The sequence below is a fragment of the Ranitomeya variabilis genome, chromosome 4 (genome assembly GCF_051348905.1).
Source record: "Ranitomeya variabilis isolate aRanVar5 chromosome 4, aRanVar5.hap1, whole genome shotgun sequence".
In the NCBI taxonomy this organism is placed as follows: Eukaryota; Metazoa; Chordata; class Amphibia; order Anura; family Dendrobatidae; genus Ranitomeya; species Ranitomeya variabilis.
The window spans coordinates 681,782,950-681,796,064 of record NC_135235.1 but is presented as its reverse complement, the minus strand read 5'-3'; the positions used below and the strand labels follow the sequence as shown (position 1 = coordinate 681,796,064).

At 44.5% G+C, this 13,115-nt stretch overlaps 1 protein-coding gene across 3 annotated transcripts in view; it reads right to left on the bottom strand.

Annotated features, from left to right (window-relative positions):
• Window positions 1-4,184: 4,184 nt before the first annotated feature.
• LOC143766381 (uncharacterized) overlaps window positions 4,185-13,115 on the bottom strand; it is a 162,273-nt gene continuing 153,342 nt past the window's right edge. For all 3 annotated transcript variants that reach the window (XM_077254031.1, XM_077254029.1, XM_077254030.1), the window contains one exon: window positions 4,185-6,320. In XM_077254031.1, the coding sequence (XP_077110146.1) occupies window positions 4,633-6,320 (1,688 nt within the window). In that variant the 3' untranslated portion in view covers window positions 4,185-4,632. The remainder of the gene's footprint in view (window positions 6,321-13,115) is intronic.

The window sequence follows — 13,115 nt, the reverse complement described above, 5'->3', positions numbered from 1 at the left end:
TTCGGGATGGGCAAGGATAACAACAACCCACTGGCCCGAGAACAGCAAGGCTTAGCTCGAGCACAAACTTCACAAGACTGCACAAAGGTACGCACATCCCTAGACAAGGAAGGCCACCAAAAAGACCTGGCCACCAAGTCTCTAGTACCAAATATTCCAGGATGACCAGCCAACACAGAAGAATGGACCTCGGAGATGACTCTACTGGTCCAATCATCCGGAACAAACAGTCTTTCTGGTGGACAACGATCCGGTTTATCCACCTGAAACTCCTGCAATGCACGTCGCAAGTCTGGGGAGACGGCGGACAATATTACCCCATCCCTAAGGATACCAGTAGGCCCAGAGTCTCCAGGAGAGTCAGGCACAAAACTCCTGGAAAGAGCATCTGCCTCCCATTCTTTGAACCTGGCAGGTATGAAACCACGAAATTGAAACGAGAAAAAAACAACGACCAACGAGCCTGTCTAGGATTCAAACGCCTGGCAGACTCAAGGTAAATGAGATTCTTGTGATCAGTCAAGACCACCACACGATGCTTAGCACCCTCAAGCCAATGACGCCACTCCTCAAATGCCCACTTCATGGCCAAAAGCTCCCGATTACCCACATCATAATTGCGCTCGGCGGGCGAGAATTTTCTAGAGAAGAATGCACATGGCTTCATCACCGAGCCATCAGAACTTCTCTGTGACAAAACCGCCCCCGCTCCAATCTCGGAAGCATCAACCTCAACCTGAAAAGGAAGTGAAACATCTGGTTGACACAACACAGGAGCAGAAGAAAACCGGCGCTTAAGTTCCTGAAAGGCCCCCACAGCCGCAGGAGACCAATTAGCAACATCAGCACCCTTTTTAGTCAAATCAGTCAAAGGTTTAACAATACTGGAAAAATTTGCAATGAACCGACGATAAAAATTAGCAAACCCCAAGAACTTCTGTAGGCTCTTAACAGATGTAGGTTGTGTCCAGTCACAAATTGCCTGAACCTTAACGGGATCCATCTCAATAGTAGAAGGAGAAAAAATGTACCCCAAAAAAGAAATCTTCTGGACTCCGAAAAGACACTTTGAGCCCTTCACAAACAGAGAATTGGCCCGCAGAACCTGAAACACCTTCCTGACCTGTAGAACATGAGACTCCCAGTCATCAGAAAACACCAAAATATCATCCAAATACACAATCATAAACTTATCCAGATATTCACGGAAAATATTGTGCATAAAGGACTGAAAGACTGACGGAGCATTGGAGAGTCCAAAAGGCATTACCAAATACTCAAAATGGCCCTCAGGCGTATTAAATGCGGTTTTCCACTCATCACCTTGTTTTATCCGCACCAGATTATACGCACCGCGAAGATCTATCTTAGTGAACCACCTAGCCCCCTTAATGCGAGCAAACAAGTCAGTTAATAATGGCAATGGATACTGATATTTGACTGTAATCTTATTTAGAAGGCGATAATCTATACAAGGCCTCAGGGAACCATCTTTTTTTGCCACAAAAAAAAACCTGCTCCCAGAGGGGACGAAGATGGACGAATATGTCCCTTTTCCAAGGACTCCTTAATATAATTCCGCATAGCAGTATGCTCTGGCAGTGACAGATTAAATAGACGACCCTTAGGGAACTTACTGCCAGGAATCAATTCTATAGCACAGTCACAATCTCTATGAGGAGGGAGCGAATTGAGCTTAGGCTCCTCAAAAACATCCCTATAGTCAGACAAAAACGCAGGGATCTCAGAAGGAGTAGATGAAGCGATTGAAATCGGAGGTGCATAATCATGAACCCCCTGACATCCCCAGCTTAACACAGACATTGTTTTCCAGTCCAGGACAGGATTATGAGTTTGTAACCATGGCAGACCAAGCACTAGTACATCATGTAAATTATACAGTACAAGGAAGCGAATCACCTCCTGATGAACGGGAGTCATGCGCATGGTCACTTGTGTCCAATACTGCGGCTTATTCATAGCCAATGGTGTAGAGTCAATTCCCTTCAGAGGGATAGGAACTTCCAGAGGCTCCAGACTAAAACCGCAGCGTTTAGCAAATGACCAATCCATAAGACTCAGGGCAGCGCCTGAATCCACATAGGCATCGACGGAAATGGAAGACAGTGAAAAAATCAGAGTCACAGACAAAATGAACTTAGGCTGCAGAGTACCAATGGCAAAAGATTTATCAACCCTTTTTGTGCGTTTAGAGCATGCTGATATAACATGAGCTGAATCACCACAATAAAAACACAATCCATTTTTCCGCCTATAATTTTGCCGTTCACTTCTGGACTGAATTCTATCACATTGCATAGTCTCAGGTGCCTGTTCAGAAGACACCGCCAACTGGTGCACGGGTTTGCGCTCCCGTAAACGCCGATCAATCTGAATGGCCATAGCCATCGACTCATTCAGACCTGTAGGCATAGGGAACCCCACCATAATATCATTAATGGCCTCGGAAAGACCATTTCTGAAGTTAGCAGCCAGGGCGCACTCATTCCACTGAGTAAGCACCGACCATTTCCGAAATTTTTGACAATATATTTCCGCTTCATCATGCCCCTGAGAGAGGGCTAATAAAGCCTTTTCAGCCTGAATCTCCAGGTTGGGTTCCTCATAGAGCAATCCCAATGCCAGAAAAAACGCATCCACATTGAGCAATGCAGGATCCCCTGGTGCCAATGCAAATGCCCAATTCTGAGGGTCGCCCCGCAGGAAAGATATTACAATCTTGACCTGTTGAGCAGGGTCTCCAGAGGAGCGAGATTTTAAAGAAAGAAACAATTTACAATTGTTCCTGAAATTCAGGAAGGTAGATCTATCTCCAGAAAAGAACTCTGGAATAGGAATTCTAGGTTCAGACATGGGAGTGTGAACAACAAAATCCTGTATGTTTTGAACTTTTGCCGCGAGATTACTCAGGCTGGAAGCCAAACTCTGGACATCCATGTTAAACAGCTAATATCAGAGCCATTCAAGGGTTAAGAGGAGGTAAGAAGCAGCTAGACAGCAATTAAGGGCTAGGCAGCAAAACTCTAAAGGGAAAAAAAAAAAAAAAAATTTCCCTTAAACACTTCTATTTCTCCTGCTTCAGCCCAAACAATTAACACTTTGTGGGCCGGCTATACTGTCATGAATCCCAATGGCTAGGGATAGCAAGGGACAAGCAAAGTAATACAAAATATCGGACGAGCTCTAGGGTGATGGAACCTGGGCTGACCGCTGCCCTACGCCTGACAAACGCAACTAGAGATAGCCAGGGAGCGTGCCTACGTTGGTTCTAGACGCCACGCACCAGCCTAAGAGCTAACTAGTACTGCAGAGAAAATAAGACCTCACTTGCCTCCAGAGGAATGAACCCCAAAAGGTATAGTTGCCCCCCACATGTATTGACGGTGAAATGAGAGGAAGGCACACACATAGAGATGATATATATAGGTTCAGCAAATTGAGGCCCGCTGTAAACTAGAAAGCAGAACGATACAAAAGGGGTCTGAGCGGTCAGCAAAAAACCCTAATCAAAAAAACCATCCTGAGATTACAAGAACCCATGTGCCAACTCATGGCACATGGGGAGAACCTCAGTCCACTAGAGCTACCAGCTAGCATAGAGACATAATAAGCAAGCTGGACAAAAAACCAAACAACTGAAAATCAGCACTTAGCTTATCCTGAAAGATCTGGGAGCAGGTAGGCAGGAACCAAACAGAGCACATCTGAATACATTGATAGCCGGCAAGGGAATGACAGAAAGGCCAGGTAAAATAGGAAACACCCAGCCTCTGATGGACAGGTGGAAACCAAAGGCCGCAACCCACCAAAGTCACCCAGTACCAGCAGTAACCACCAGAGGGAGCCCACAAACAGAATCCACAACAGGGCTCACATCAGGGTTTCCAGCCATGGCCGATGATATTGCAGCATCGGCCATGGCTGGATTGTAATATTTCACCAGTTTTTCAGGTGAAATATTACAAATCGCTCTGATTGGCAGTTTCACTTTCAACAGCCAATCAGAGCGATCGTAGCCACGGGGGGGGGGTGAAGCCACCCCCCCTGGGCTGAAGTACCACTCCCCCTGTCCCTGCAGATCGGGTGAAATTGGAGTTAACCCTTTCACCCGATCTGCAGGGACGCGATCATTCCATGACGCCACATAGGCGTCATGGGTCAGATTGGCACGGGTTTTCATGATTACTACGTGGCGTCATGGGTCGGGAAGGGGTTAAAACATTTCCCACATTAAAAACATGAAAAAAGCTTCTACCCTGGGTGACTGCTCTGGTGACTAAGACGAGATGATTTCTTGGCAAAACATTTTTCACATTCTGAACAGGAAAAAGGCTTCTATACAGTGTGTATTCTCTGGTGGCTTTTAAGATGCGCTTTCTGGTTAAAACCTTTTTTTGTGGCTATCAACATGCACCTTCAGGTTAAAACATTTACCACATTCTGAACTGAAATTTTTTTTTCCCCCCATGTGGGTTCTCTGGTGTTTACCCAAATCTGATTTCTGTGTAAAATATTTCCCAAATTCTGAACATGAAAAGGCTTCTTCCCTGTGTGAGTTCTTTGGTGTATAGTAATATTCCATTTCTGGTTAAAATATTTCCCACATTCTGATCAAGAAAATGGTTTCTTTTCTGTGTGAGTTATTTGGTGTATAACAAAATTCCATTTTCGGTTAAAACATTTCCCACATTCTGAACAGGAAAAAGGCTTCTCCCCTGTGTGAGTTCTCTGATGCTTAACATAATTTGATTTCTGGTTAAAACATTTCCCACATTCTGAACAGGAAAAAGGGTTTTCCCCTGTGTGGGTTCTGTGGTGGGTAACCAAATATGATTTCTGGTTAAAACATTTCCCACACTCTGAACAGGAAAAGGGCTTTTCCCCTGTGTGGGTTCTGTGGTGGTTAACCAAATATGATTTCTGGTTAAAACATTTCCCACATTCTGAACATGAAAAAGGCTTATTCCCTGTGTGAGTTCTCTGGTGATTAACATAATTTGATTTCCAGAGAAAACATTTCCCACATTCTGAACATGAAAAAGGCTTTTCCCCTGTGTGAGTTCTCTGGTGCTGACCCAAATCTGATTTCTGTGTAAAATATTTCCCACATTCTGAACAGGAAAAAGGCTTTTCCCCTGTGTGAATTCTCTGGTGCTTAACATAATTTGATTTCTGGTTAAAACATTTCCCACATTCTGAACATGAAAAAGGCTTTTCCCCTGTGTGAGTTCTCTGGTGCTGACCCAAATCTGATTTCTGTGTAAAATATTTCCCACATTCTGAACAGGAAAAAGGCTTTTCCCCTGTGTGAATTCTCTGGTGCTTAACATAATTTGATTTCTGGTTAAAACATTTCCCACATTCTGAACATGAAAAAGGCTTTTCCCCTGTGTGAGTTCTCTGGTGCTGACCCAAATCTGATTTATGTGTAAAATATTTCCCACATTCTGAACATGAAAAAGGCTTTTCCCCTGTGTGAGTTCTCTGGTGCTGACCCAAATCTGATTTCTGTGTAAAATATTTCCCACATTCTGAACAGGACAAAGGCTTTCCCCCTGTGTGGGTTCTCTGGTGCTGACCCAAATTTGATTTCTGGTTAAAACATTTCCCACATTCTGAACATGAAAAAGGCTTCTTCCCTGTGTGAGTTCTTTGGTGTATAGTAAGATTCCATTTCTGTTTAAAATATTTCCCACATTCTGAACAAGAAAAAGGCTTCTCCCCTGTGTGAGTTCTCTGGTGCTTAACATAATTTGATTTCCGGTGAAAACATTTTCCACAGTCTGAACATGAAAAAGGCTTTTCCCCTGTGTGGGTTCTCTGGTGCACATCCAAATATGATTTCTGTGTAAAATATTTCCCACATTCTGAACATGAAAATGGCTTCTCCCCTGTGTGACTTCTCTGGTGACTAACAAGATGTGATTTCTGGTTAAAACATTTCTCACACTTGGAACAAGAAAATCTATCCTCCGCTGTGTGAATTTTTTTATGTTTAACAAAAAAATTTTCTAAGGGAAAATGATTTCCATGTTCTGAACGTGAAAATGGCTTCCTTGCTTTAGGAGCATTTTGCTTTTTAATGCTTATTTTGCGACTTTGATTTTCCTTAGTACTTGGTAAGGAATCAGGAGACGGGACCGGTTTCAAAGGATCAGATGACAAATCTTTGCTGTGACGGGATGATGATATATCTGGAGTAATGGAATTCACTTCAGTAATATCCTGTGGAATTTCAAGATCATCTGATTTAAAAATTGAGGATGTAAGCTGTCGCTTTGATCTCCTGTTACAGTGATCTGCAAGGAATAAAATACATTATGAATTTTGAATAAAAAGTCTATGAATTTTATGTTTTTTAACATTTATAGTTAAAAAGTTAGTTAAAATGGCAAGTTATGTAAAAATATTGAATTATTCCCATAGACCAGGGGTGGAGAACTTGAGGCCCCAGGGCCATTTATGGCCCTTGATGACCTTTTATCATGCCCCCGAGCAGATTCTCAGGGACCGTATTCTTGAGCAGGCAGCTGTATTTTGATTACAACCAGCTCATTAATTGCTTTTTGCTCTGTTAGCACACACACAGTGTTCACTACTGAACATTGAAGGGCATGCAATGAAAGATTAGATTACATCCTGAAACAAGTGCCAAAGTCAGGATGCACTTTGTGGGCGGAGTTTGTATGGCCCCTGGAAGGATGGTATTAATATTCAAATGGCCATTCGCAGAAAAAAGATTCCCCACCTCTGAAAAAAACAATGACAGTTCACAGTGTAATAGAAAACCAAACATGCAATAAAAAAACCATACATTGTTTGTAGGCAAAAATAATACCAATTAAAACTTCTACTCGTCCCACAAAAAATAATTCCCCACTCAGATCTGTCATCTGTCTATAGAAAAAGAGGTTTCCACATTATTAGTGTTAGGGTTGGTGGAACGCACCGAATATATTTATTAGATGGGATTGGTGCGTTCGCAACCCGGGATCCACCGTGCAGGAAAGTACCTGCTGCCAAGTAATTGGCGGCACTATACGTCGGCATGAACCAGCTCTGTTAGCTTCATAGAGCGGCCGAGAAAGCAAAGCTCTGTGCCCTGTTAGACTTTCACAGAGGCACAGGCTAACTACCCAAATGAGAGCAGTCAGTGGTCATGCATGCACACAAAACTCCTCGCCGGAGGTGCCAGCATTCTAGGGCTTTTTCAGCCAGGTCCCTGAATACACACAAACACAATCTCCTCGCCGGAGGTGCCAGCATTCTAGGGGCTTAGTTCAGCCGGGTCCCTGAACACATACAAACATGACCATATTGGCGCAAAGCACATAACTTTAGGAAGATACTAGCGCATGTCCGTGCGGCCATGCGAGCCTTAAATAGCTGCACTACGTACAGGACCTTCCTAGAAGGACCAATGTGAGGCTGCTACAGAGCCTGCGAACCTACAGGACCTTCCTAGAAGGACCAATAGATTTGGCTGCAGTACCTGAGCATGTGACCCTTGATCTCCACTGAGAGATCTTACCCTGGGCATGCTCAGTGTGTGCAAAGCAGGACTTAGTCCCAGAAATCCTGCTCGCCGCAGATCAGTGCAGGGTACAACAGTAGAGCCTGGAGGGGCAGCAGTAACCCTTTGCACAGTATCAGTCCTAGTGAGACGCTGGGACCGACGTCTCCGCTGAGCAGGCTCCACTGCGGCCAATGCAGAATGGGAGACCGCAGCAGACACGGATCGAGATTCCCCCTGTGCAGCAGAGGAAACTCGACTCCTAACAATTAGTGGCTGAAAGGCTCTTGAAAAGTAACATGGCTTCCATAAACCAATCCAGCAACATCTGCTCTCCCAAAGTCAAATCTCCCTTTCGCTTCTGAGCCTTGCAGTGTGCCCAAACAATATCTAGCATCCAGGGCCGGACTGGCCATAGGGCAGTTCTGGCATTTGCCAGAGGGGCCGCCACCTGCCGTGGGCCGCTCCCTCTGCAGCAGCCCCTTTGATGTGGTGACAGGAGCCGCTCAGGAGCAGAAGGAGGCGTGGCCTCAAATGCTCTTTTCATGTGAGCAGCAGCAGTGCTCACCACGGGGATAATTTACATACATACTTCTCCTGGAGGCCGCGCAAGATCCATATCTTCACCACAGCTGCTGACTGTAGCACCCAGCCAATGAAATCAAGCAGGGGAGCTACAGAAACCAATGAGAGGTGGGTGGGGCCAGTGCTGAGAGGAGAAAAAGACTATGGAAGATTCCAGCACTGAGCTCCTCCAATAGCAGCTGCAGCGTTCCCTCCTCTGCTGTATCAGTGCTGCAGGATGCAGGGCCGAGAGGAGGGCTCAGGTCCGTGTGTGCAACCACTGCTCTAGCAAGGACCTGAAATCCCCTGCTCCTAGGAAGTATCGTCAGATGAAGAAATCCAGCTGCCTGCAGAAAGAGCGAGTATATAGGTGTATGCCCAATGTGTATATGCGCAAATCATGTGTCTGTAGTTTGAGTATAAGTATATACGTACCATCTGTAAATGTATATATGTACTGTGTATATATACACGGTGTTCCAAATTATTATGCAAATAATATTTCCTCATATTTTCTCTAAATTACCTATCTGAATTGCAGTCATTGTTATTTTCCAGTCATCTACTGTTCTAATATAATTGCAATGTTTTGGAACAAACTGCCTATGAAAACAGTATCTTTTTAAAAAAAATAAACACCCAAAATGCATGTTCCAAATTATTATGCACAGCAGAGTTTTCAACCTTTTTTTTATTTTGAACAAAAAAATGGTCAGTTGTGAAGTTATAAGCATTATCCGCTTATTACAAAATGAAATCAAAGTTTTCAAGTGAAAACTTTATTCTAGGTGATGTTACATTTGCACATAGGACCCCTTGTTTGAAAGAAGCTTCTGAACTCTCTCGTCCATTGAATTTGTCAGTTTTTGGATGGTTTCTGCTTCAATTGTTTTGCATGTGGACACAGTACCCTCCCAGAGCTGTTGCTTAGATGTGAACTGCCTCCCGCCATCATAGACACTCCTTTTGCTCCAGAGGTTCTCAATGGGGTTGAGGTCAGGGGAAGATGGTGGCCACACCATAAGTTTGTCCTCTTTTATGCCCATAGCAGAGATGCAGATGTGTTTTTTGCAGCATGAGACGGTGCATTATCATGCATGAAAATGATCTTGCTGCAGAAAGCAGAGTTCTTCCTCTTGAACCATGGCAGGAAGTGTTGTTTTAGAAACTCCACACAGATTATGGAGTTCATCTTTACCCCTTTAGGGATCATAAAGGGGCCGACAATCTCTCTCCCCATGATTCCAGCCCAAAACATTACTCCACCTCCTCCTTGTTGGTGACTTAGCCGTGTTTTCATGGGGTGTCCATCAACCAGCCATCTCCACTCCATCCATCTGGACCATCGAGCGTTGCACTCATCGGTGAACAAAACAGTTTGGAAGTCAGTCTTCATGTATCGTTTGGCCCACTGGAGCCGTTTCTGCTTGTGTGCAGTGGATAGAGGTGGTCGACAGGATGGCTTACGCACCTCTGAAGGACCCTGCATCTTGTTGTTCTGGGGACGTTGGAGGCACCAGCAGCTTCAAAAACTTGTCTGCTACTATGACAAGGCATTTTTGGAGCTGCTCTTTTAACCTTACGCAATTGCCTGTTGGAAAGAGTCCTCAATTTTTCCTTATCAGCACGCACACGTGTGTGCTGGGAATCAGCTACAAACTTCTTGATTGTGCGATGATCACGATGAAGTGTCTTGGCAATGTTGATTGTAGTCATGCTTTGACCTAAATACTCCACAATTTGTTGCTTCTCAGCAGCCAACACATCCTTTTTCTTTCCCATTTTGGCAAAAAATGTAGGCTGCTTAATAATGTGGAACAGCCTTCTTAAGTAGTCTTGCCTTTATTTGGACACACCTGCCAAACTAATGTGCACAGGTATCTGCAATTGCTTTCAGTGATATAAAGAGCCCTGACACACATCACCATCAATGAGTTTAAATGACAAACAAAAAAATTCTAACCTTATCACTCCTAAATTCTTTGTGCATAATAATTTGGAACACAGTATATATATATCTATATATGTATATATATGTACCTCATGTGTCTGCATATGTACTGTGTGTGTGTGTGTGTATATATATATATATATATATATATATATATATATATATATATACACACACATACATATACATACATACATACACACACACACACTGTGTATGTACTGTAATGTTGCAGAATCACGACCCCCCAGGTTGCCCACCCTTAATTTCTGTAACTTGCATTTTTACTGCCCTGTGTTGCAGTTTTGTGGAGACAAGTCTATTTTGTCACCAGTATTTGAGTCTTTCAACAAATGCCACTGCCTTTATCTCCTCTGTGCTGCATTACACCGTATATTGACTCCTGACCCCGTTTACCCCCAAACAAAACATTTGAGTTGCTCCCACACTTTATTTGTGAGGCTGGTCGGGCGTCATCTCTGTGGTCTGTGCGCCTCCTTTCTGCTCCTAAGTGTCGTCCTTCAGCTCTGATGAATATGGATGACTTGTCATCCACATAGCACAACAAAATCTTACGCCTGCACAGTAGCATCACCGTCCCACGCAGGCGCACTTTCACCGGTGCTGGAATTACATGTTTTGTTGCATATCCAATAATGTGCCTTTCGCAACCCACAGAGCACAGTGGACGGGCCGGCGATGCTGCTGCACAGGCGCAAGATTTCGTTGCAGTATGTAGATGACGCAGGACGAGTCGTCCACACCAATCAGAGCCGAAGGACGGCGATTAGGAGCAGGGAGGAGGCGCACACACCACAGATGGTTTGGGGCTATACAGGGCTCAATATACACATACGTGTAATGCAGCACAGAGCAGATAACAGTGGTGACATTTGTTGAGAGACTCAAAAACTGGTGACAGGTTCCCTTTAAATTTCTAAATAGCTTTAAACACTTTTTTTCTTTTCAATCTGCTTTTTTGTGGGGTAGGTGGGGGCGGGTCCTATGCCTCCGTCTACCTTTTCCTTAAAATGACGCATTTTTTTAAAATGCAGCAATTTTCACATCATTTACGTGTGATTTGGTTTTGTTCTCATAGCGATATACCTGTCCTGTTGAGAGCAGAGTAAAGTACTGCAGTGCGCATGGCGCTGGGCCTCTCGGACCTTTCCTGGCGCCTGCGCACTGCAGTACTTTGCTCTGCCCTCAACATGGCAGACCATATACGCCTGTGCAGGAGCCGCGACAGGAAGAAAAGAAGAGGACGTCATCATAAGAAGATGGGAGGCCCCGGACCAGACCGCAACGCCCATCGGACCAGAACCGGACCGGGACCGCCCCTGGGTGAGTATAATCTAACTTGTTTTTCTTATCTTTCAGGTTACATCGGGGGCTTATCTACAGCATTACAGAATGCATTATAGAATTCTGTTGATAAGCACCTGATGGCGGTGGCCGCAGCTTATAGGCCAAAAATGGGATCACAGATTCCCTTTAAACTATCTAGAGAGCAAGATTATAGAAGTTACAAGATGTGGGCATGTGTTCTTAAAAATGCCAGGGCTGAATTTCAGTCCCAGTCCGGCCCTGCTAGCATCCATGCATTTGGCATTACTATCATGAGATTTATTACGTGAGACAATCTAGGAACTATGTGTTAGGCAATAAAATGGCAAATGTGCAATTTTCACTCTTTAACCACCACTGTGTGCTAATTTCCAGAAAATGTCTTTGGTGTCAAAATAGTCACTACTCCTATAGATTAACTCAATAAAAGTAATAATTTCCAAAATGGAGTCACTTTATGGGAATTTCTATTGCTCTTATTTTCTGCCATGATGCTGTGACCCATCTCCTCTGGGATCTGCTCCCACAACATCTGCTTCTGGTACCATGAGCTGCCTTATTTATTCTGCAGGCAGAGCTGGTGATGAAGGAGATGTCGGAAACAGAGGCTCTGGCCTGCGCAGGCTCTGTCCCGTAATACCATCCAGTGTGGCAGTATGAGTGTGTGTGCTGTCCAGCTGAAATTATCTGCTCCCTACTTAACCCCTTCGCGCCGGAGCCCATTTTCTTTTTTGTGTTTTCATTTTTCGCTCCCCTTCTTCCCAGAGCCATAACTTTTTTATTTTTCAGTCAGTCAGTCAGTCATTTTTCAGTCAATATGGCTAGGTGTGGGCTTGCTTTTTGTGGGACGAGTTGTACTTTTGAACGAAACCATTGGTTTTACTATACCATGTACTCAAAAATGGGAAAGGAAAAAAATTCCAAGTGTGGTGAAATTGCAAAAAGAAGTGAATTCCCACACTTGTTTTTTGTGGTTTTTTTTACCATGTTCACTAAATGCTAAAACTGTCCAACCATTATGTTTCTCCAGGTCATTACGAGTTCATAGACACCAAACATGTCTAGGTTCTTTTTTATCTAAGTGGTTTTGTAATGCGGGGACAGCACACCGGTAGAAATAGTGGCGGCTGGGGACCGAGTACTGAGTGACGGCCACTGTCAACAGGTTGCAGAAAGCTTCCATCTCCACGAGCCTAAAAAGCAACATTTCAAGTGCAAGCAGTCGCTAAATGTGTGAATTTAGTAGTTTGGCCTGTGGGGCTTGGCTGCGTATTTGCGCTTGGGTTCAAGGACTGGGGTATGGACAACTGGACGTGGACAAGCTTGATGATGGTGCTAGTTGAGTGTGTGCAATGATAGGTGCACTGCAGGAGGCATCTTCGCATGCACCATGGACAGGGGATTGGCTTGCACGCACAACAGCGGAAGAAGCAGTGGTGTCACCCGCAGACACTGTTCCTGGACCCTGGGGTTCGGCCCACAAGGTCGGGTGCTTTGCTGCCATGTGCCTGATCACACTGGTGGTGGTCAGGCTGGAAGTTTTGCTACCCCTGCTGATGCTGGCCTGGCAGGTGGTGCAAATGGCCTTTTTGAAGTTTTCGTCAGTCTTTAAAAAACAACCAGGTTTAGGAAGACCCAACAGTTGAACTGGCAACTTCCTTCGTGTTGGTGTTCCAGGGAATGGTTGCCCGCCTTCTGTCTGCGGCCAACACACTGCTT